Here is a 25,646-nt window from a genome sequence, read left to right on the forward strand (position 1 = left end):
GCTAGCTAGATACCTTTCACTTGATGAATAACGTTAGCTTTCCGGCTAGCCTCAAAAGCTGATTTTGAAAATGTGTGCACTGTCTCATCCTTTGTTTTCATTGGACGGCGTCATCATTTGGAAGGATGTACGTTACAGGGTGGAAGGGGAGTTTAGAGAAAAGGGTGCTTGTTTTATAACGCGTTCACTGCAGTTTTAACATATATAAATATTGTTTTCACTAAGCAAAATATTAACAATATAGCTATTAAGGAATAAGATAATTAGAATAGCGTTACTTACTCACAAGATAGGAAGAAAACATTCCTTTTACATTTTTTTAAGTGGTCAAGCCTTATTTTTTTCGCATGAAAAAGCGACCAACGTTGTTTCAAAGCGACTGTCAACAGGAAAATACACGTGTGGAAATGCAGAGAGAAATGTAGCTAATATCTTTGGTAAAAGCAAAGCAAAAGCTGATGTTTAAATTATATCGACTCTTAATAGTTGACATAGAGAACTGTTTGCATTGTGATATTGTAGACTCCTGTCTTAATTTCCAGCTAGCCATCCGTGGTGGATAGGCTGCTACAGCTACATTAAGTTTGCCAAGCTTTTTTTTCTTCCGTTTCAACATTTGAACAATGGCTCTGTTCCTTATTAATAGGTATGTTCACTCTTTGTGTTTGTTGTGTGATGGCTAGCAACCTTCTGGATTAATGTAGTAATAAGTGTGTTTATAAAGTGTACAGTAACGTTAAATAAAGTAAGGACCTGAAACGAAGTACAATAACGATTATGCTTTTCATAGATACCTTGGAGATGAGGAAGGTGGTGGCTCTAGCAACGAGTCTCGATCCAAAGCATTGTTGGCTAAGCTTCAGAGGAAGGCCAAAGTCAAGGAGCAACAGAGCTTGGCATGTCAAGGGGAACACCAGTCAAAAACAACAGTTGAGAGTGACAGGGACACCTCTGTGAAGAAGAAAAGAAAAAACAAGGGAGACAACCTCGAGGAGACAAAACACCCAAAGAAGAGGAAAGAGCATGTGTCTCCACCTGACCCTGAAGAACTTTCCAAAGGTGATAATGCACAAAAGAAGAAAAATGATACAAAAAAGATACAACTAACAGAAGACAAAGGTGTGTATCTATCATTTTGACACACATTTACATTTGAAATGGTATAACATTCATAAGAAAACGTTTTTATATTTGTATTCCTTATTTTGCCTTTGCTTCTCTCCTTGGTCTTAGATGGGTTCGAGCAGACATCTGTCCACAAAAAGAAAATAAACCTGCAAGATTCCGCTGCTACTGACAAAACAGAGCTGCCAGAAAATGATGATGAAATGGTGGACACAGAAAAAAGTTCCTCTCAGACTGGTTTCACCATACTGGGAGGATTTGAGAAAAATATTATTCAAAAGGTACCGTCTTTTGGTTAAGTGCACTAGCACATTGATATAACTTGTAGTGGGACATTTTACTAGAGATGTGCATCTCTCCTTACAAGCACGATTCGATACACATCGAGATACATGGGCTGCGATACTATACTTTTAGTTTGAAACGATTTGGTGCGATTCGATTTGTGGAACGAATCGATGCGATTCCATGCACTAATAATTGTTGCATCAACACATTACTTTTCCATTCTAAATTCATATATGATACTGATGGAGCTCAGGAGCTGAGCTGGATCTGTGTGAGCTGACTTATTTGAGCTGTGTGTGTGTTCGTGTGAGTTGAGCCATAGGGCAGACTGAGCATCTACCACTATCAGATAGGGCTGGGAGCAGGGGCGGTGTGTTCATTAGGGCGATATGGGCGACGCACTGCCAAACGGGAAAAGGAAGGGATTTTTTTCCTAATCAATTATATCACGGCAACAGTAGTTATCAGTGTTCTAATCTAGACGTCTGATCTGCCACTAAATGTCCAATCAGGCTAAAGTCGTGCTTCAAATGGCCCCGCCCCTTTTGGGGCGATTTCAGTCAGGTTGAAAATCGCCCCAGAAGTCTCTCATAGACTCTCATGTAAAATCTTTTTTTTTCAAATATCAGAGCTTTCACAATACAATCTCTATGGGTTCCGGGAGGGCTTGCACTTACGCGCTTTCGTCATACGTAACATAACCATGAACGTAACTAAGAAAAGAGCGGGTAGCAGCGTCAATCAATTCACGTACTACTGTCAAGATGGCTAGCGTTCAGTGCAACTCGATTGTCTCTTTGAAAGAAGTTCCTTTTTGTCGGCGAACAAATCAAGATAAATTGGCAACGAAACAATTAGGACCTCCCAGACCAAATTTAATAATTCAACAGGTTTCTACTAAAGGGGGAAAGTCCTACACACGAGGATTTTCCAAAAATTGGTACGAACGAAAAACCTGGCTAGCAGGCAGCGATGTAGCTAATGCAGTCTTCTGCTACCCCTGCTTACTCTTTCACCCTGAAGGCGGCACGGCAGACAGCACCGCTTGGACAGCGACTGGTGTAACGGACATGCACCATCTTTCAGAAAAGATTAAGAAACATGAGCTGTCAAAGACCCACACGGATAGCTGTTTGAGATTGTCTGCTTTGGGGAGAGTGAACATTGCCACTCAACTGGATGAGGGATACAGGCTAGCTGTCCGCCGCCACAACGATGAGGTTAGCAAGAACCGCCACATCCTCAGCCGGCTAATCCAGTGTGTGAAGTTTTGCGGAGTGTTTGAGTTAGCTTTGCGAGGCAAAGATGAAACTGAGGGCTCCACCAACCCTGGTATTTTTCTTGGACTTGTCAACTTTGTGGCACAATTAGATGAGGTGTTTTATGGAAATGCATATTGTTTATGCAGTGTTGAGGAATGTGAAAGAACACCCTTGATTCTTTTTACTGTGATAACTTATTTTGCTTTTGTAAGCCAACACTTTTGAGATCAGTCAATAAATGCTTCTGGTATTGACTTATATGCTGCCCCTGTCTTCATGTTGTTGCTGGACATATCTTTTTTTAAATGTGTGTAGGTCACCTAAATCATCAGAAAAATTGCCCCCCCTGAGAATTTTTTCAGGAGCCGCCACTGGCTGGGAGGTATACCGTAATTTACTATATACGTATATTGATGCATGGACCGGTTTGAGTTTTTACTTTACCTTCTATAATGGTATTTCAATGTTTGGTTTGTTAAATGTGATGCGTAACTTCGGCGCGTGTAATGTCCGTTTTGATAGTTTACTCCGTCTTCTACTTGAGTCATATCTCTCCCTCCTCCTGCTGCTGCATGCCGCTAACCACACCAAGCCCTGCCACCTGTCACTCAAGGAGGCAGCAGTTGCTGGACCACGCCTTCACAAGCACTTTCTTGCCGTTCACTCTGCATGGTCAGATGGATGCAACAATGTTGGTGACATGCTGTTTTCCACAAGCGTTTTATAATTACACTATTAGTTTGTGTATCTTACTGTCTGCAAACTACTGTTTGCTAGTTTCTCTTTTCTTAGCAAGGTGTTGCTACAATAACTAGTTTTAGCCGCTAATGCTAATCACTAGTTAGCTGGCTGGCTAGCTTGCTAAACGTACTAAGAGTCAGAGCAAACGTAGCTAATTAGCTAATGCTGCCTGGTACCAGTGCTGGTGTAGGCCTACATAAGCATGTTTGTGCAACAGCATCTTATCAGAGAGCAATAGGCGAAGCATTAATATGTTGGCTAGCTACATGAAGTAAGAAAACATGTAATGTAACATCTAATTAGGGTCACCTGGAAACACTGAACACTTTGGTTCCTACCCTGTCAATAATTCCTCCCTGGTTTATTCATTCGTTGTCATGTCCAACAACAATGCATTCAAGGTGCTTCCCACTATATTCCAACTATAGAATTAGAATAATCATTATATTTCCATGATTCCAACAGTTCACCAAATAACTAGGCCTATATATTCTTTCCCATATCATGCTGTGTGGCACAGTGTGGAAATGATGATCTCCCGAGTGGCGCTGTGCCACTAGAGATCCTGGTTAGAATCCAGGCTCTGTCATAGCCGGCCGCGACCGGGAGACCCATGGGGCGGCGCGCAATTGGCCCATGGTAGGGGAGGGAATGGCCGGCAGGGATGTAGCTCAGTTGATAGAGCATGGCGTTTGCAAGTGCAGAAAATTGATGAAAATTAGTTTTGTTTGCCGTTGGATTGAACCATATAAATGGAAAAAGCCCCATTTGAAATCACTTATAATTTATGTGTTGCCATCTTAGGGTCATGAACTACTCAAAAAGTATATTTATAACAGTTATTATTCAAAAACATAAAATACCGCCATACCGTCAAAAATGTGAAAAATATCATATTATATTTTGTCCATATCGCCCAGCCCTACTATTCGATTTTATCTGAAATCCTCATCACCCACTGATTAACTTGTCATATAGCAGATTAAAATGTTTTGAGCTAGTAATATGTCAATATTTATCTTTAGAAATTAGCTATGGCATAAATAGCCAATTAACGAAACACAGCTTTAGATTTCACCACGTCTCAAAAGCAAATGGTTTTGACCGTTTGGGTCTTTATGGAGGAGAGCTGCTCTCTTCTCCAGATCAGACCAGTGCGGCTCGCAAAAATGATTGCTGTCCTTGTTATGAAATTACACATTTACCCTGTTTATGTAAAAATGACCAAATGCACTGAATGTTTAAACCAGAACTATCAAAAATATTTTGTACGGTGAACCTGTAAATCGAAAAGCACCAATCAATAGTTAGATGTGCAATCAGCAAGATGTGAGTTGTGTCCACTCCGGTAGCCTACACAGCTCCGCCGGTAAAACACCATTCTCTACAGCACATTTGGTAACAATGACCCAGCAAATTATTTGGTTGTAATGAATAAAGCCTATGATTTAATATTGCAAAAGCCATTTTACAAACATCTGAATGCTGAAGTTGCCGCACAGATGTAGGCTATGAATATTAGAACAGGGATAAGGTAGGCCGGTCTCCCACACTGCGCACACAGTTGTTATCTGACTTGTAGATCAATGTCATATGCGGTTACATGCATAAAAGTTTGATAGGTTGAAGGAGAGGACGCATCAATAAAGTCACAACAGATTGTAGGTATTTTTGGAATACAGCAGAAAACGGCAATGCGTAACGTTTGAATTGGTTTTCTTACCGATTCATGCCTAATTTGGATAGGTTTGGACTCCTGCAGACTGATGCACTTGCGTATTGGTGAATCTTTACATCCCTAGTCTTTACAGTATGTTCATGACATACCATTTTATGTATTTCATATGTTAGGTACAAAGAGTCCTGCCCCAGTGGCTTGCTGAGCCAGATGTGATCCAGAGAGATATTACAAGCAACCTAGTCCCCATCAGTGATGTCCCAGGAATATGTACTAAACTTAAACGGAAACTGGAGGGCAATGGAATTCATCACCTCTTTCCAGGTTAGTGGCATGAAGGAGTAGAAGTTTTAAAACATTTGCTGTCATAATATGGGGGGGAAAGTACTCAACTTCTATTGTGTCCCCTGTGCAGTACAAGCGGAGGTCATCCCAGCCATTTTAGAGAGTGTGTCTCATGGTCTATTGATTGGAAGAGGGGGCTACAAACCAAGAGACATTTGTGTGTCTGCACCAACGGGGAGTGGCAAGACTCTGGCATTCATCATACCTGTTATTCAGGTATGAATTAAACCATTAACCATAAACATTTTCATGGAAGGTGTGTTTTTTTTCATTAGATAGAAGGTAATCAGTTTGATTTTCTCATGTCATTTTAGGCACTGATGGAGCGAGTTGTATGTGACATCCGGGTTTTGACAGTGTTGCCCACCAAAGAGCTTGCACAGCAGGTAACTAGGGTCAAACCTTCAATCTCCATGATGGAGATAACTTGTGATTATTTGTGTTAGCTCACATCCACTGAAAAACTTTTTAATGTTTTCTCCCAAACAGGTTTGCAAAGTATTCAGTTCATATGCGGAGGGCACCAGCTTGAAAGTGGTCATGCTCGCTGGTCAAAAGTCCTTTGCCACAGAGCAGGCATCTCTCTCAGAAAACCGGTAAAGACACATAAAGGTCTTTCATCCTTGGTGGATAATAAATTATTCTATTTGTTTAAGCTTAGAGTTTCCTTTCACTCAAAATAGTACTTTGTGCATAAATAACACCATGATTTTAAAGAGAAGATCAATCTGAAAGAGATACATTTTGCTCTTTTTACAGAGGTGGAATAAGCCACAGTTTGGCAGACATTGTTGTCGCAACCCCTGGGAGACTGGTTGATCACATCAATAAGAATGATGGTTTCAGTTTGGAACACCTCCGCTTCCTTGTGAGTCACTAATACAAGTACAGTGTCCATTTTATTTGCATGGGTGTTATGACTAACAGTATTTAAATCAAGTATTCATATTTCATGGTCTCAAAATAAATCCTTCTCTCAGATCATTGATGAGGCAGACCGGATGATTGACAGCATGCACCAGTCTTGGCTCAGTCAGGTGACCAAGGCAGTTTACAGATCCAGGAGTGGTTCTGAAGCAGTCTCGATCTTCAAGAGGACAGAGCCTGCACCTATCACTGCGGCGAGGTAAGACCTCACTTCTCAGGATTGTTTCAGACAATACTGGAAATTCAGGACAGGCAACTATGTGGTTTGTTTGTTAGAGAGAATACAAACTGTACTACACCAATGGATTGTGTGCTTTCACACATTACTCTAGGATATACAGTGCCTTGCAAAAGTATTCATCCCCCTTGGCGTTTTTCCTATTTTGTTGCATTACAACCTATAATTTAAATGTTTTTTATTTGGATTTCATGTAATGGACATACACAAAATAGTCCAAATTGGTGAAGTGAAATGAAAAAAATAACTTGTTTCAAAAAATTCAAAAAAATAAATAACGGAAATGTGGTGCGTGCATATGTATTCACCCTCTTTGCTATGAAGCCCCTAAATAAGATCTGGTCCAACCAATTACCTTCAGAAGTCACATAATTAGTTAAATAAAGTCCACCTGTGTGCAATCTAAGTGTCACATGATCTGTCACATGATCTCAGTATATATACACCTGTTCTGAAAGGCAGGTTGGAGTCTGCAACACGACTAAGCAAGGGGCAACACGACTAAGCAAGGGGCAACACGACTAAGCAAGGGGCAACACGACTAAGCAAGGGGCAACACGACTAAGCAAGGGGCAACACGACTAAGCAAGGGGCAACACGACTAAGCAAGGGGCAGCACCACTAAGCAAGGGGCAGCACCACTTTAGGCAAGGGGCAGCACCACTAAGCAAGGGGCAGCACCACTAAGCAAGGGGCAGCACCACTAAGCAAGGGGCAGCACCACTAAGCAAGGGGCAGCACCACTAAGCAAGGGGCAACACCACTAAGCAAGGGGCAGCATGAAGACCAAGGATCTCTCCAAACAGGTCAGGGACAAAGTTGTGGAGAAGTACAGATCAGGGTTGGGTTATGAAAAAATATCCGAAACTTTGAACATCCCACGGAGCACCATTAAATCCATTATTTAAAAATGGAAAGAATATGGCACCACAACAAACCTCCCAAGAGAGGGCCGCCCACCAAAACTCACGGACCAGGCAAGGAGGGCATTAATCAGAGAGGCAACAAAGAGACCAAAGATAACCCTGAAGGAGCTGCAAAGCTCCACAGCGGAGATTGGAGTCCATAGGACCACTTTAAGCCGTACACTCCACAGAGCTGGGCTTTAAGTAAGAGTGGCCAGAAAAAAAAGCCATTGCTTAAAGAAAAAAATAAGTAAACACGTTTGGTGTTCGCCAAAAGGCATGTGGGAGACTCCCCAAACATATGGAAGAAGGTACTCTGGTCAGATGAGACTAAAATTGAGCTTTTTGGCCATCAAGGAAAACGCTAAGTCTGGCGCAAACCCAACACCTTTCATCACCCCGAGAACACCATCTCCACAGTGAAGCATGGTGGTGGCAGCATCATGCTGTGGGATGTTTTTCATCGGCATGGACTGGGAAACTGGTCAGAATTGAAGAATGATGGATGGCGCTAAATACAGGGAAATTGTTGACGGAAATCTGTTTCAGTCTTCCAGAGATTTGAGACTGGGACGGAGGTTCACCTTCCAGCAGGACAATGACCCTAAGCATACTGCTAAAGCAACACTTGAGTGGTTTAAGGAGAAACATTTAAATGTCTTGGAATGGCCTAGTCAAAGCCAAAGGGGGGGGGGGGGGGGGTGAATAGTTATGCACGCTCAAGTTTGCATCTTCAAAGTGGTAAATCAAATTATGCCAACACCCCAAAAAATCAATTTTAATTCCAGGTTGTAAGGCAACAAAATAGGAAAAATGCCAAGGGGGGTGAATACTTTCGCAAGCCACTGTATGCTGTGATTTAAACATTTCTGTTTTTACTTTGTGGCAGCTTGTCACCGCCTCCGATGCCTCTGCAGAAGCTCCTGTTCTCAGCCACACTGACTCAGAATCCAGAGAAGTTGCAGCAACTAGGCTTGCATCAGCCCAGACTCTTCAGCTCGGTCCATAGTCAGTCAACGACCCACCCTGAGTCTCAAGAGAGGTTCAACTTCCCCCAGGGCCTGACAGTACGTTACAAAAACATAATTGCAAGTGATTTTTATTTATCCTATATCCCAGAGCAATGTGTCACTGTGGTCTCTTTTCTAGGAGTACTATGTGCCCTGCACTCTGAGTAAGAAACCCCTCCTCATCCTCCATTTCATACTGCGCCTGAAGTTTAGTCCCATTCTGTGCTTCACCAATTCTAGAGAAGCCGCTCACAGGTTGGTGAATTTTCCCTGGCTTTCTCCTTAATGCATTATTGGATGAAGATTACATGTCCACAGCCATTTGATTTGGTCTCTGTTCTCTCTGACAGACTGTATCTGCTAGTGCAGCTTTTTGGTGGAGTGCAGGCAGCTGAGTTCTCCTCACGACTCTCTCCCAATGAGAGGAAGAGAACCCTCAAGGAGTTTGAACAGGGAAAGATCCAACTGTGAGTATGAGTGTCTGTTGGAGGATAATTTAACGTTCTCTTTTCTTTGCCAAATATATTATATATTTTTTCTGTTGAAGTTTGATCAGCACTGATGCTGCTGCCAGAGGCATTGACATCAACGGGGTGAAATGTGTTGTGAATTACGATGCACCACAGTTCATCAGGACGTACATTCATAGGTAAGCTAGCTTGATCGTTACACCTGTAACTGCATTGGTTAAATTGTATTTGTTGTAGCTTTTGTATGCAATTAATGTTATTAGGATATATTCTGCCTTCCTGTGACAGTATTTGTGTTGGCACAGGGTTGGAAGGACTGCAAGAGCTGGAAAAGTTGGACTGGCCTTCACATTTCTTTTGGGAGTACAGGTGAGACGGATGTATTTTCAAACATAGGACACAAAGAGCAATGGAGATTATGTGGATGTGTGGCCAAGGATTAAATGATATCACTGCAGAAAGCAATATTCTGTAAAAACAGCATTGCGCCTGCATTAAAAAACCTTAACATTTCAATTGAAATAAATGTGAATTTTGTTTTGTTGTGGTTAAACTGCCATACAAGTTTTGCCAACAAGGTGAAAAATCTGACTGTGCCCTTGGGCAAGGCACTTAACACCCCTGGAGCAAACTAAATTTGCTCCAGGGGTGTCGTACTACTATGGCTGACCCTGTAAAACAACACATTTCACTGCACCTATCTGGTGTATGTGACAATAAAACATATTTGTTTATATAATACACTGAAAAATATATATAAACACAACATGTAAAGGGTTGGTCCCATGTTTCATGAGCTGAAATAAAAGATCCCAGAAATGTTCCATACTCACAAAAAGCTTATTTCTCTAAAATGTTGTGCACAAATTTGTTTACATCCCTGTCATGTGAAATCCATAGATTAGGGCCTAATTTATTTATTTCAATTGACTGATTTCCTTATATGAACTGTAACTCAGTAAAATCTTTGAAATTGTTGCATGTTGTGTTTAATATATTTTTTCAGTGTAGATGCTTTAGTTAAAGATCTACAGTCCCTGTATGCTAATTCCGGGTGATGTTGGTGGTTGCTATTCTACAGGAGAATAACTTTCTTCAGATGGTGAAGGATGCAGGCAGCCCTGGGATCCAGAAACAGATAGTCAAGCCTGGGAGCCTGAAAAGCATGGAACCCCGCTATCAACAGATGCTGCTGGAGCTGGGGAATACCATAAAGGTACTGTAGTAGACTCGGATCACTGAAATAGACTGTAAAACAGAAACGGCGTGAGGACAACTGTTGATCTTGTCCGTTACTTGTTCTAGTATTATCATCATCATTATGTCACAAGTTGTCATGACTTTTAACACAAAACCTGTTTTATTTTTCTCCCCAGGGTGAAAAGGCCAACAAGCACGTGTAACACAGTGACTTGAGTCAATATACTGTAAGATTGTTCCTTCTCTCATGACAGACAAAACCAGCGGTCAGCGCTCACACAAGATTTGGTTTCGGGTGCAGAGATCTTTTGTATGAATGTTTTTTTTTTCCTCAAATAAATATGGGACAATTCATCTTTGTCTGTTGTGCATTCATCAAACACTGATGTGCATTGGTGGCAGAATTCACATGACCCCACTGAGTGAACAACGACCCGTTGCAAAATTATAGTGCCATCATGTCCATCCTGACGTGTGGTGGCTAGGGATTTAAAAACTAAAATCCAATCTTTTGTCTGATAAGAAATCACAAAAGGCCAAAATGTCCTTTTATCCTGTCATCAGTTTAAACAGCACTGATTTCCCAAATGCATTGAGGTATTAGGAGAGATTGTTCTCTCTGTTATTGCTGACCTGAACTGCACATGTTCTAGACACGTTTCATGGTAACGTTACAAGAACATTGATGTTTTCAGTTTTCAGAGGGTTAGGACAATATTCCATCAACTTCACACTAAACATGCACAGAACATAAGATATTCATGTTCTAGACACGGTTCAAAGGAATGTTGCAGGAACATATGTGTATCAGTTGTCAGGACGTCGCGTGATGGTCCCAAAGAAACACTCTCCCAAAAAATGTTTTCATTACACATCACACATTGTTACTGTTGCCGAGCCAATCAAAGCCTTAATTGGTGAGCCACTGATCCAGTCAGATCTTTGTCTGTTGGCAAGGTTAGGGATGCACACAGTGCTTTTAACATAGTGTTTTCAACTTACATACTTACTCTGTTCTTCCCGCTGCACCACCATGTCCGTCTCAGGTATTGGTTAATCTGACTATTCTCATCATTGATTTGATTCACTTATTTCAGCAATTTAAGGGCTGTCAGTATAGTTGCCTAATGTTGGTAGGGCATGTTAAGCTGTTTTAATGATACTCCTGAATCACTATTATCAATGAAAGTGTTACTTGAGTGTACTTTTAACAGTGCTGAGATTTACTTCAAAGTGCATTCACCCTATTGCTTACACCTATCAAGTTGTTTCAGATCTACACAAGTGCCTAGGGAGCAGGGGGTAGGGTTTATTCTGGACAGGGCCTAACTACACTGGCCCAATAAGCACGTCCTAGAGATATCCCTTATTGGGACAGTGTTAGGGTGTTCGTCATTGGAGTATCATTAAAACAGGTTAACATGCACCACCAACATTAGACAACTATACAGAAAGCTCTTAAATTGTTGAAATAAGTAAATAAAATCAATGATGAGAATAGTCAGATTAACCAATACCTGAGATGGACATGGTGGTATAGCAGGTAGATCGGCGTACTGTGAGCCAAGAGGTTGTGAGTTCAAATCCCAGGTGAGGACTGTTGAATAATAATGACTGTATAAATGAACATGCACAATGTAATCTTGTGTGTCAAATAAGTTGAAAGCACTGTGTGTGTGTCTCTAACCTTGCCAACAGACAAAGTGCTGTCAGTGGTTCACCAATCAGGGCCTTGATTGGCACAGTAAAAGGGGGACGTTTCTTTGGGATCATCAGGCTCAGTCCTGACAATTGATAAACAGAAATGTTCTTGTAATGTTCCCATGAAACATGTCTAGACATTAAACATCTTATGTTCGGAGAACATGGCAACCATGTTATGTGAGACATTGATGGAATATTCTCCTAACCCTCAGAACGGGACACATGAATGTTCTTGCAGCGTCCCATGAAACATGTCTAGAACATTAATATTGTGTAATCTTTTGTTGTGATGCTATTAATAGATACTGTGGGCAGTAGGCCTACTATACAACAGCGATATTACTAATTCGATTTTCGATTTTTGACCCAGATTAGCTGGTAGATTGTGGAGACTACTTTTCTGTCTCATGAATTCGTCATGAATAAGGTAGCTTTTGTAAATAAATATAGATATTTCATAGTCAGAGTATGTTGAAGTATGTTGATCTTTCAACTTTCAATAAATAATGCACAGTATGGATTTATTTCAGTAACTCGAATGTGACCGATTCTTATACAGTGGAATTGTCTCTGTGTGTGCGTGTTAGCGAGTTTGCGTGCATGTGTATGTAGAGAGCAAGAGAGAGCAAGTTGTTGCAGTTGCACTTGGTTGCGCTGTCAGACGCGCTCAAACGGAATTGTTTATTGCGCATAGCCAGTAATTCGTTTTTTTCTGCGTCCGGGTGAAGACACTATACCAGTCCAGTAGGCTATTTGGGGATGAGTGCATTATGCCTCGTCTCATTGATCCTCCGCGGATATATTGAACTGTTGGGAAGACTACTTATGCTATTTGTTGTCTTTTATTCTGATTTAAAATATGCTGTACTTATCATCAGGGAGCATCTCTCTTGAAACTTGTGAGGCAATTCAGGCAATAATATGATGTTTCTAGTGGAAGAGCAGGCGTGTGTCAAATGAAAGGAGTTACATTAATTATTTGGACGGTTCCGTGGTGCTGAAAGGATTGCTGCTATTTCACTAACGCCATGAGTAAGTGACCACCAATGAAACGAAATGAAATGAGAAATCTATCTATTTCATTAAAGTTACATGGTGCTTTGAAACTTTGTTACATGACACTCCTTGATGCTTGCTTTTCCTATTCAATGTACAACCAGCATATGTATTATATACGGTTTTCTAATTCTGCCCCCAAAAAATAATTAACAAATAGATTGGTCTCTGAGAAATATACTTTCCCTTTTGTTATATTTGATACATTACATATACATTAGCCATGTTCCATTTGTGTTAGATTTCAAGTGAAAACAATGTAATTATTTTGAGCTCATAACTGATACGAAATGTGAAAGTTCTTCAGAGTCTGTTCTCTGCTGCTGTGCATTTCTGGCTTAGAAATAAACACCCATCACCCATACTTTACAGGATTTTCACTTCACAGAATGCCAATTTAAAAAAAAATCTGTCTAAAAATCAATCCACTTTGTCATGGACATTGCACAGTGACAGGGCACCATATTGAAATGGGGGTATGTGCTTTGATAGCCCCATGCACTCAATCTCTTCTCTTCTACAGGTTCCCTAGTTTGGGACAGGAGGCTGTCATGTCTTCTTCTCCTGGCATCTTTTCTTCTGCTGCTCAGCAAGGGGGAGAGGATGTGCCCAGCAAGTTGTAGCTGTGAAGGGAAGATTGTTTATTGCGAGTCTGGCATTTTTCAAGATATTCCAGAAAACTTCTCTACTGGATGCCAGGGTCTGTCCCTGCGCTACAACCACCTAGTGACTCTGCTGCCTTACCAATTCGCTCATCTCAACCAGCTCATCTGGCTCTACCTGGACCACAATTCCATCACTGCCATAGATAGCTTAGCCTTTCAGGGTGTGCGTAGGCTCAAAGAACTAATTCTTAGCTCCAACAAGATCACACTTCTACACAATAAGACTTTCAATGCTGTACCAAACCTGCGCAATCTTGATTTGTCCTACAACCAGCTACAGTCTCTGCAGCCAGGTCATTTCTATGGTCTGCGTAAGCTCCAAAACCTTCACCTACGGTCCAATGGTCTCAACAGTATACCTGTACGCACTTTTCTGGAGTGTCGCAGCCTGGAGTTCCTGGACCTGGGTTACAATCACCTACGCACCCTCACCCGCACCACCTTCTTGGGGCTGTTCAAGTTGAAAGAGCTTCATCTGGAGCATAATCAATTTTCAAGGATTAATTTTTTTATTTTCCCAAGACTTACCAATCTACAGGTCCTCTACTTGCAATGGAACCGCATACGGGCCGTGAATCAGGGCCTGCCATGGATCTGGCATACGCTGCAGAAATTAGATCTCTCAGGAAATGACATCCAGATCCTGGACCCAGCTGTTTTCCAATGTATGCCAAATTTACAAATACTCCATCTTGAATCCAACAAGCTGAGTAACATGTCTCAGGACGTGGTTTCAGCCTGGGTCTCCCTCACCACCATCAGCCTGGTGGGTAACGCCTGGGACTGCAGCCCTACCATCTGCCCCCTGGTGACCTGGCTGAAGAACTTCAGAGGCTCAAAGGACATCAACATTATATGCAGCAGCCCCAAGTCAGTTCAGGGAGACAGAGTAATGGACATAGTGAGGAACTACTCAATCTGTGTGAACATATCAGTTGTAGAGCAAACCACAGCTATGATCATGAGGCAAACCACAGCCTCAGTTGTGGACACCAAAAAGCCCACCACACCTCCCTCTTCCATGACCACAATAACCCAAGATCTACCTGCATCAACAGTACAAAGACTCACTCCACAACCTGTCTCTCCCATTGTGACAGAAAAATACACAAGGGAGTCCATACTCATGACCTCAATCTCTCCAGAATCCTCATCATTTTCCCCAGAACTAGAGTTTGAGCATATGGCCTTCCATAAAATAATTGCAGGCAGTGTAGCCCTATTTCTGTCTGTGTCATTGATCCTGCTGGTAATTTATGTCTCGTGGAGGCGCTACCCCAATAGCATGAGGCAGCTGCAGCAGCACTCAGTCAACCGTAAGCACAGAAAAAAAGCCCAGAAGCAGGAGCTTAACCTTAAGTCTCAGTTACAAGAATATTATTTGACTTATACAAACTCTCAGACCATGGATGCATTGGTAAATGAGACCGGGACCTGCACCTGCACAATCTCAGGATCCAGAGAATGTGAGGTATGATCCGTCAACTACATCCTAAAAACACACTGTACAGCTGCCTGGGAGTCAGAGGTAAATGTTTTCCACAGGGATGCACTGTAAACCTCTCTGAGTGAACGGAGACTGAGTTAAACTTCCATCCGCTGTTTGACTCTGTTCTTACTGTTGTTTTAAATTAACGTTATCACATTAGAACAAATTGATTGGATATATTAATCCTGTTTGTGAGTATAAACCTAATTGATGTCTGCACATTTGTGACTGCTATCTGCTGTTGATTACAAATTACCCTGCTTTTCACTTTTGTTATCCTTGGGTGATATTGAGATCTTAGTGTACTTGTATCCAAGCAACTGATACATGTTATGTGTAGTCTTTTTTTATATTTAGCTCTTGTTCATTTTATGGAATTATATGATCACCGTGCAATTTAATTGTCATTAAACTTGTGAATGGTAGTTACTAAATAATGGGTGTCAGAAACATAATTAGAAGATTATGTTCCTGTTTTTGATCTTCATACTTGATGCATGCAATATACCAAAAAGGCCAACAGCATTAGTAGGCTTTCTATTGGGGCCATTTTATGACACAATTACATTTCTATGAAAACTGCAATAAATGTAAAAAATCTACATGATTATCCTGTCTTATCCAACACCCGGGACAAATGTTTTATGGCTGTGTGGGGTATACCATCCCACTAAGGCTATGGAAAATGCAGCCATGGTGATTTTGGTCACATAGCATATAGGCTTCACGGGGGACATTTCTATCTAGGCTCTACTAGGGAAACTTACATTTCCATTTAGATTTTATTTACACTTCACATTACAGATTTTTGTCCTCCTTTTAGTTGCTTATTGTTTCCAGAGCACTATAGCATAGTCTACTCTATGTGTCTCTGAATCTTACTCTGCTGAATTTTAAGAGGCTTTCGAATGTATGGGTTCCCTCCTGGCTTTGAAAAGTATGGGTTCCTTTGTTTGCTTCAATGTGCAGAATCACTTAATTGCATTCACTTGATCACCATTATGTTTTAACAGGTCTTATGTTTAAGGGAATATTTAAGAACGTCAACATTATTTCCCCAGAGGCACACTTGTTCTCAAGGATAGATGTTATTTATTGAAAATAATAACTTATATCATACAAGGAGGTGATGTTTGGCTAAAATAATCCTTATGAGGAGAACGCATACTTCCATTGAGGCAGCTTGATATTGTCTAAAAATGGGACAGCACTCTTTCAAAGGAGTACAGGCCAAATCAATCATAGCTGTGGAAGCAGTTTCATCAATTGACTGGCTCATTTATGATTTTTAAACCAATGCACTCAATTGATGTTGTACAGGAAATGGCTGTTTATTAATAGTATGTTTTTGAATCAGCTCAATAAAAACTCATAGGGAAGCAGGCGTGATTTTTGTGGAAGATTGGATATGAATTACAGATTGGAGTTCTATAATTTTCACATGACTATCCACCATCCGTTGTATACAGTGGCTTGCGAAAGTATTCACCCCCCTTGGCATTTTGTTGCCTTACAACCTGGAATTAAAATGGATTTTGGGGGGGGGGTTGTATCATTTGATTTACACAACATGCCTACCACTTTGAAGATGCAAAATATTTTTTATCGTGAAACAAACAAGAAATAAGACAAAAATACAGAAAACTTGAGCGTGCATAACTATTCACCTACCCAAAGTAAATACTTTGTAGAGCCACCTTTTGCAGCAATTACAGGTGCAAGTCTCTTGGGGTATGTCTCTATAAGCTTGGCACATCTAGCCACTGGGATTTTTGCCCATTCTTCAAGGCAAAACTGCTCCAGCTCCTTCAAGTTGGATGAGTTCCGCTGGTGTACAGCAATCTTTAAGTCATACCTCAGATTCTCAATTGGATTGAGGTCTGGGCTTTGGCTAGGCCATTCCAAGACATTTAAATGTTTCCCCTTAAACCACTCGAGTGTTGCTTTAGCAGTATGCTTAGGGTCATTGTCCTGCTAGAAGGTGAACCTCCATCCCAGTCTCAAATCTCTGGAAGACTGAAACAGGTTTCCGTCAAGAATTTCCCTGTATTTAGCGCCATCCATCATTCCTTCAATTCTGACCAGTTTCCCAGTCCCTGCCGATGAAAAACATCCCCACAGCATGATGCTGCCACCACCATGCTTCACTGTGGGGATGGTGTTCTCGGGGTGATGAGAGGTGTTGGGTTTGCACCAGACATTTTCCTTGATGGACAAAAAGCTCAATTTTAGTCTCATCTGACCAGAGTACCTTCTTCCATATGTTTGGGGAGTCTCCATTTTTTTCTTTAAGCAATGGGTTTTTTCTGGCCACTCTTCCGTAAAGCCCAGCTCTGTGGAGTGTACGGCTTAAAGTGGTCCTATGGACAGATACTCCAATCTCCGCTGTGGAGCTTTGCAGCTCCTTCAGGGTTATCTTTGTTGCCTCTCTGATTAATGCCCTCCTTGCCTGGTCCGTGAGTTTTGGTGGGCGGCCCTCTCTTGGCAGGTTTGTTGTGGTGCCATATTCTTAAAAAATTTTAATAATGGATTTAATGGTGCTCCGTGGGATGTTTAAAGTTTCTGATATTCTTTTATAACCCAATCCTGATCTGTACTTCTCCACAACTTTGTCCCTGACCTGTTTGGAGAGCTCCTTGGTCTCCATGGTGCCGCTTACTTGGTGGTGCCCCTTGCTTAGTGGTGTTGCAGACTCTGGGACCTTTCAGAACAGGTGTATATATACTGAGATCATGTGACAGATCATGTGACACTTAGATTGCACACAGGTGGACTTTATTTAACTAATTGTGTGACTTCTGAAGGTAATTGGTTGCACCAGATCTTATTTAGGTGCTTCATAGCAAAGGGGGTGAATACATATGCACGCATCACTTTTCCGTTATTTATTTTGTATACAAGTTATTTTTTTCATTTCACTTCACCAATTTGGACTATTTTGTGTTTGTCCATTGCATGAAGTCCAAATAAAAATCCATTTAAATTAGAGGTTGTAATGCAACAAAATAGGAAAAACGCCAAGGGTGATGAATACTTTTGCAAGACACTGTATGTACAATAGTATGTTACATAGCTATACGAGTAGGGACATTGACATTATTAGATGCTGTCAATATTTATTTTTATTTTATTTATTTCACCATTATTTAACCAGGTAAGCCAGTTGAGAACAAGTTCTCATTTACAACTGCGACCTGGCCAAGATAAAGCAAAGAAGTGCGATTAAAAACAACAACAACACAGAGTTACATATGGAATAAACAAAAACGTACAGTCAATAACACAATAGAAAATCTATATACAGTGTGTGCAAATGTAGTAAGTTATGGAGGTAAGGCAATAAATAGGCCATAGTGCAAAATAATTACAATTTAGTATTAACACTGGAGTGATAGATGTATAGAAGATGATGTGCAAATAGAGATACTGGGGTGCAAATGAGCAAAATAAATAACAATATGGGGATGAGGTAGTTGGGTGGGCTAATTACAGATGGGCTGTGTACAGCTGCAGTGATCGGTAAGCTGCTCTGACAACTGATGCTTAAAGTTAGTGAGGGAGATAAGTGTCTCCAGCTTCAGAGATTTTTTGCAGTTCGTTCCAGTCATTGGCAGCAGAGAACTGGAAGGAATGGCGGCCAAAGGATGTGCTGGCTTTGGGGATGACCAGTGAGATATACCTGCTGGAGCGCATACTACGGGTGGGTGTTGCTATGGTGACCAGTGAGCTAAGATAAGGCAGGGATTTGCCTAGCAGTGATTTATAGATTACCTGGAGGCAGTGGGTTTGGCGACGAATATGTAGTGAGGGCCAGTCAACGAGAGCGTACAGGTCACAATGGTGGGTAGTATATGGGGCTTTGGTGACAAAACAGATGGCACTGTGATAGACTACATCCAATTTGCTGAGTAGAGTGTTGGAGGCTATTTTGTAAATGACATCGCCGAAGTCAAGGATCGGTAGGATAGTCAGTTTTACGAGGGCATGTTTGGCAGCATGAGTGAAGGAGAATTTGTTGCGAAATAGGAAGCCGATTCTAGATTTAACTTTGGATTGGAGATGCTTAACGTGAGTCTGGAAGGAGAGTTTACGGTCTAACCAGACACCTAGGTATTTGTAGTTGTCCACATATTCTAAGTCAGACCCGCAGAGAGTAGTGATTGTAGTCGTGCAGGCGGGTGCAAGCAGCGTTCGATTGAAGAGCATGCATTTAGTATTACTAGCGTTTAAGAGCAGTTGGAGGCTATGGAAGGAGTGTTGTATGGCATTGAAGCTCGTTTGGAGGTTTGTTAACACAGTGTCCAATGAAGGGCAAGATGTATACAAAATGGTGTCGTCTGCGTAGAGGTGGATCTGAGAGTCACCAGCAGCAAGAGCGACATCATTGATATACACAGAGAATAGAGTTGGCCCGAGAATTGAACCCTGTGGCACCCCCATAGAGACTGCCAGAGGTCCAGACAACAGGCCCTCCGATTTGACACATTGAACTCTATCTGAGAAGTAGTTGGTGAACCAGGCGAGGCAGTCATTTGAGAAACCAAGGCTATTTAGTCTGCCAATAAGAATGCGGTGATTGACAGAGTCAAAACCCTTGGCCAGGTCGATGAAGACGGCTGCACAGTACTGTCTTTTATCGATCATGGTTATAATATCGTTTAGGACCTTGAGCGTGGCTGAGGTGCACCCATGACCAGCTCGGAAATCAGATTGCATAGTGGAGAAAGTACGGTGGGATTTGAAATGGTCGGTGATCTGTTTGTTAACTTGGCTTTCAAATACTTTCGAAAGGCAGGGCAGGATGGATATAGGTCTATAACAGTTTGAATCTAGAGTGTCACCCCCTTTGAAGAGGGGGATGACTGCGGCAGCTTTCCAATCTCTGGGGATCTCAGACGATACGAAAGAGAGGTTGAACAGGCTAGTAATAGGGGTTGCGACAATTTCGGCGGCTAATTTTAGAAAGAAAGGGTCCAGATTGTCTAGCCCAGCTGATTTTTAGGGGTCCAGATTTTGCAGCTCTTTCAGAACATCAGTTGTCTGAATTTGGGTGAAGGGGAAGCAGGGAGGGCATGGGCAAGTTGCAGCGGAGGGTGCAGAGCTGGTGGACGGGATAGGGGTAGCCAGGTGGAAAGCATGGCCAGCCGTAGCAAAATGCTTGTTAAAATTCTCGATTATCGTAGATTTATCTGTGGTGACAGTGCAGTGGGCAGCTGGGAGGAGGTGCTCTTATTCTCCAAAACTTTTTGGAGTTAGTGCTACAGGATGCAAATTTCTGTTTGAAAAAGCTAGCCTTTGCTTTCCTAACTGATTGTGTATATTGGTTCCTGACTTCCCTGAAAAGTTGCATATCGCGGGGGCTGTTCGATGCTAATGCAGTACGCCACAGGATGTTTTTGTGCTGGTCAAGGGCAGTCAAGTCTGGGGTGAACCAGGGGCTATATCTGTTCTTAGATCTGAATTTTTTGAATGGGCATGCACTTTTAAAGAACAACCAGGCATCCTCTACTGACGGAATGAGGTCAATATCCATCCAGGATACCTGGGCCAGGTCAATTAGAAAGGCCTGCTCGCCAAAGTGTTTTAGGGAGCGTTTGACAGTGATGAGGGGTGGTCGTTTGACCGCGGACCCATTACGGACGCAGGCAATGAGGCAGTGATCGCTGAGATCCTGGTTGAAGACAGCGGAGGTGTATTTAGAGGGTAAATTAGTCAGGATGATATCTATGAGGGTGCCCATGTTTACGGATTTAGGGTTGTACCTGGTAGGTTCCTTGATAATTTGTGTGAGATTGAGGGCATCTAGTTTAGATTGTAGGATGGCCGGGGTGTTAAGCATATCCCAGTTAAGGTCACCAAACAGTACGAACTCTGAGGATAGATGGGGGGCAATCAATTCACAAATGGTGTCCAGGGCACAGCTGGGGGCTGAGGGGGGTCTGTAGCAAGCGGCAACAGTGAGAGACGTATTTCTGGAAAGGTGGATTTTTAGAAGTAGAAGCTCAAACTGTTTGGGCACAGACCTGGATAGTATGATAGAGCTCTGCAGGCTATCTCTACAGTAGATTGCAACTCCGCCCCCTTTGGCAGTTCTATCTAGACGGAAAATGTTGTAGTTGGGGATGGAAATGTCTGAATTTTTGGTGGCCTTCCTAAGCCAGGATTCAGACAATGCTAGAACATCAGGGTTGGCGGAGTGTGCTAACGCAGTGAATAACTCAAACTTAGGGAGGAGGCTTCTGATGTTAACATGCAATAAACAAAGGCTTTCACGGTTACAGAAGTCAACAAATGATAGTGCCTGGGGAGTAGGAGTGATACTGGGGGCTACAGGGCCTGGGTTAACCTCTACATCACCAGAGGAACAGAGGAGGAATAGAATAAGGATACGGATAAAGGCTTTAAGAACTGGTCTTCTAGTGCATTGGGTACAGAGAATAAAATAATATCCAAAAACCAAGCGTAAATGGACGTAGTGGTTGTCAACTGATGTTTATGCATGGTAGGCATTGTATGACAGTACACTAATATGACTGACCATTCATATTGCAGATACTGTCCTCTGCACTGTATAACGCAGCCGTAAGAGTGAGTAACTTGGCAACATGCCCCCCCCCCATTACCATTGCACTGTATTCTGTGATTGTCCTCTTTTCTCTCCTTCTACTGGCATATACCTAATTCAGCTCCCACCATGCTGTGTCTGCTTGTGTTGGTGTGGGAGGGCCGTGTGTTCATGCTGTGTAACAGGCAAGGGAAAGAACAGGGGCGACAGCCGCTCAGCAAACAGGTACTGCAAGGGTCAGTGCACTTTTCCTATTAGAAAAATGCCACCCGCCTCTGTCTGTCTTCTCCTCTCTTCTCCTCTCCTTCTCCCTCCCTCTGTCAGCTCCCGCAATGGAAAGGAAAATAAATGAAAGTGGGCAAGGAGGTGTGAATGTGTAAAGCCAGGCAGGATTAGGGGAATTTGGTGCCAGCATTCAAAAACGATTTATATCAGTGAGCTGGAATTCAGTCACAGTCTTTAATTTGAGGACGACAATATCCCTTTACTGGTCCTGAACTAGAGACATGTCATTCCTCAGACTTGGAGACTCTCCTCCTGTGTGTTGTATATAGGCTGATATTAGCAGCTACTGAACAACTTGCTGGTTATTAACTACCAATAGTGTGTATAGAGTGTAATATTCATAATGATCACTGCTCTTGAGGCCAATAGAGTCAGTTATAAAGATATAACCACAAGTCACTCATACAAAACAGCATGTCTATACAGAAAAGTCATATATTGAAATATGGCAGGAGGATGATGTGTCCATGGCCATCATCTGATGTAATGAGAATGTGTAAAAACAGTGAGAATGGCTTATGTTAATTTGATAGCAAAAGGATTTATGTGTCCCATCACTCATTTCACTTTCTAAGTATGGCTCATGTTTTAATTTGTCTCCAGTCGAGGAGGTACTGCTGGCAGAAAGATTTATATACCCATGTATTATGCCTTCAACTGCATGCTGCAGTTATGATACATTCCTGTTTGGAATGCAAATGGTACCTTCCTATGTGTACAAAAGAGCAATGTTATGGAAATTATAAAAGTGGTAAATTGATCTCAATCCTCCCATATCGTAATTATGTACATTTTAAATCGTCCTTTGTTTAATTCTGATAGATTAAACACATGGTTTACATTGTCTTGAAAACTCTGGATAGCTAGCACTGTACTGTATGGCTGCTATAGCTGGGAAACGTGGCAGAGAACAATCCGGGGTTTATGAGTTGTTTTACTGTAGATGGAAATCTAGTGTTAATCTATGCTAGCTATGATTTCCAATTTTAGTGAACCTTAATTATCCAGGCTATAGCAGGCCTGTATAGATTTTCCCTTCTTCTTTATATAACTGATTGTGTAGAGCTGGTGTTCAACATGTATAATTACCCTAGACAATACCCTGTTATAGGCAGGATTTATCATTTTATGTGTCAAAAACATTAATTCACAGCCTCCAACTTGTGAATCGAAAATGTTATAGTTAGAACTTTCAATTTACACTTTGGGCAAATGCTGATTGGTAGGCTATCAGTAATTATAAACTGGGTGGTTCAAGCCCTGAATGCTGATTGGCTGACAGCTGTGGTATATCAGACCGTATTCCATGGGTATGACAAAACATTTATTTTTACTGCTCTGGTAACCAGTTTATAATAGCAATAAGGCACCTCAGGGGTTTGTGGTATATGGCCAATATACATTTTACATTTTAGTAATTTAGCAGACGCTCTTAACCAGAGCGATTTACAGACCACGGCTAAGGGTTGTGTCCAGGCACTGCGCGTTGCGCTGGCATAAGAACAGCCCTTAGGCGTGGTACAGTGCCTTCAGAAAGTATTCAGACCCCTTAACATTTTGTTATGTTACAGCCTTATTCTAAAATTGATAAAATTGGTATTTTTCCTCATCAATCTACACACACTCTACCATAAAGGCCTGATTGGCTGAGGGCTGCAGAGATGGTTGTCCTTCTGGAAGGTTCTCTCATCTCCACAGAGGAACTCTAGAGCTCTGTCAGAGTGTCCATCGGGTTCTTGGTCACCTCTCTGACCAAGGCCCTTCTCCCCCGATTGCTCAGTTTGGCTGGGCGGCCAGCTCTAGGAAGAGTCTTTGGTTACAAACGTCTTCCATTTAAGAATGATGGAGGCCACTGTGTTCTTGGGGACCTTCAATGCTGCAGAAATGTTTTGGTACCCTTCCCCAGATCTGTGCATCTACAAAAACCTGTCTCTGAGCTCTACCGACAATTCCTTCAACCTCATGGCTTGGTTTTTGCTCTGACATGCACTGTCAACAGTGGGACCTTATATAGACAGGTGTGTGCCTTTCCAAATCATGTCCAATCAATTGAATTTACCACAGGTGGACTCCAATCAAGTTGTAGAAACATCTCAAGGATGATCAATTGAAATAGGATGCACCTGAGCTCAATTTCGAGTCTCATAGTGAAGGGTCTGAATACTTATGTAAATAAGGTATCTGTTTTTTATTTTAAATAAATGTGCAAAAAATTCTAAAAACCTATTTTCGCTTTGTCATTATGGGGTATTGTGTGTAGATTGCTGAGATTTTTATTTATTTAATGCATTTTAGAATAAGGCTGTAACGTAACAAAATGCGGAAAAAGTCAAGGTGTCTGAATACTTTCCGAAGGCCATATACAACACCTCCTCTGGCGTTATTGCTTAAATATAACGTGGATAATTGTATTTTTAAAAAGGGGAAATTAGTAAGAAAACAATTTGATTTCACAACAACTGAGTAAGATGAACATTCCATTGCATGTTGTGGTATACTCTGGCTGATATCTTTCCTTCCAGACCCACCCATACTTTAATATTCTTACCACTCGCTGCAGATGACAATAATTAGTATTCATAATGCTTCTTGTAATTAATGTAATGTTGCGATAAAACACTATTTTAATTGAATCCTCCCTCCCTCTCAATGTTATATGTATATATCTGCGTCCATTTATGGAATGTATTCATGGTAATTTAGTGAACGTGTATCACTAACAGCCTCAAACTCGCTTTTTAATGCAATGCTCTGTATGAGTAGTGGGTGCTACACTGTAGTATGATGTTCTATATTAATAGTTTTCCTGGAAAGTGGTCATATGTCATTTATATTAGATATACTTTACACTTTATTAGTCCACGCGAGATGGAAATTTGTTTTCTGCTTTTATCCAACCCCCCGATATACACACACATACCCACAAACAAACATTTAATTGGAGAGGCTGGAGCAGAGGACAGCCGCAGTGCAGCGCCCAATGAACAGGTTAGGGGGTTAAGTTCCGTGATCAAGGGAACATCGGTGGTAGGTGGCACCTGAGATATTGATGCGAGCAACCCTCCGTTTGCCGGCTCACTCCCGACAGATTTTATACCCCCGTCAGCACTGGGATTCGAACCGGCATCTGGCCCGCTTCTCTAACCTCGAGGCTAGCCGCTGCCCCCTAAGTGAGGCTAAACCTATGTATTTGCATTCAAACCAATGGCACTAACACTATGTATATGGTAATTATATAGGAAGGAAGTAAGGAACAACATTGTAGGTGCTTACAATTCTTATACGAGTTGCATTCAGGTTTTGTAATGAATTTATAGATAGAAACTTCTCATGCTAACATTTAATTGTTTTCTTATTCATTGCCTCTCTTAGAAAGAATCCAAGACCTTTACCAGGAGCATGGCTTGGAGATAGTTCACCCAGAGTTCACTGATGAACTCTCAGGTGCCCAGTGACTAAACATTCCAGAGGACTCCAATGCCACCAGGAACCATTACAGGCCCAAACCAAACCTACTGTAACCTTCATTTTAGACTGTACTACATACTGTAGATTCAAATGTCCTTGTAAAATCATAGGGCACAAAATCAGTCAACGTATCCAATGTTTCATATTATCAACTCATGTTGGATCCCCATGGGATCTCTGGAGTTTGGAATTTTCCATTTATTTACTAACCTCTGTTTACTTGGG

The 25,646-nt window shown here is 41.7% G+C and overlaps 1 protein-coding gene and 1 pseudogene across 2 annotated transcripts; both read left to right on the top strand.

Moving 5' to 3' along the window:
* Positions 1-136: 136 nt before the first annotated feature.
* LOC311141206 (ATP-dependent RNA helicase DDX51-like) lies at positions 137-10,542 on the top strand. Its single transcript, XM_084176464.1, has 16 exons — positions 137-646; positions 791-1,119; positions 1,234-1,406; positions 5,268-5,418; positions 5,510-5,655; positions 5,754-5,825; positions 5,929-6,035; positions 6,199-6,307; positions 6,420-6,565; positions 8,399-8,576; positions 8,659-8,774; positions 8,870-8,986; positions 9,067-9,168; positions 9,295-9,358; positions 10,071-10,205; positions 10,366-10,542. The coding sequence occupies exons 1-16, from the start codon at positions 624-626 to the stop codon at positions 10,390-10,392; spliced, it is 1,995 nt and encodes a 664-aa protein (XP_084032590.1). The 5' UTR covers positions 137-623; the 3' UTR covers positions 10,393-10,542.
* A 2,379-nt stretch (positions 10,543-12,921) lies between these two features.
* LOC311141085 (leucine-rich repeat transmembrane neuronal protein 4-like) lies at positions 12,922-25,386 on the top strand (annotated as a pseudogene). The gene is made up of 3 exons: positions 12,922-12,925; positions 13,473-15,085; positions 25,326-25,386. The product of its transcript is annotated as a leucine-rich repeat transmembrane neuronal protein 4-like (transcript).
* The last annotated feature ends 260 nt before the right edge of the window (positions 25,387-25,646 follow it).

This window comes from Coregonus lavaretus (assembly GCF_964263955.1).
Source record: "Coregonus lavaretus genome assembly, chromosome: 14".
Taxonomy (NCBI): domain Eukaryota; kingdom Metazoa; phylum Chordata; class Actinopteri; order Salmoniformes; family Salmonidae; genus Coregonus; species Coregonus lavaretus.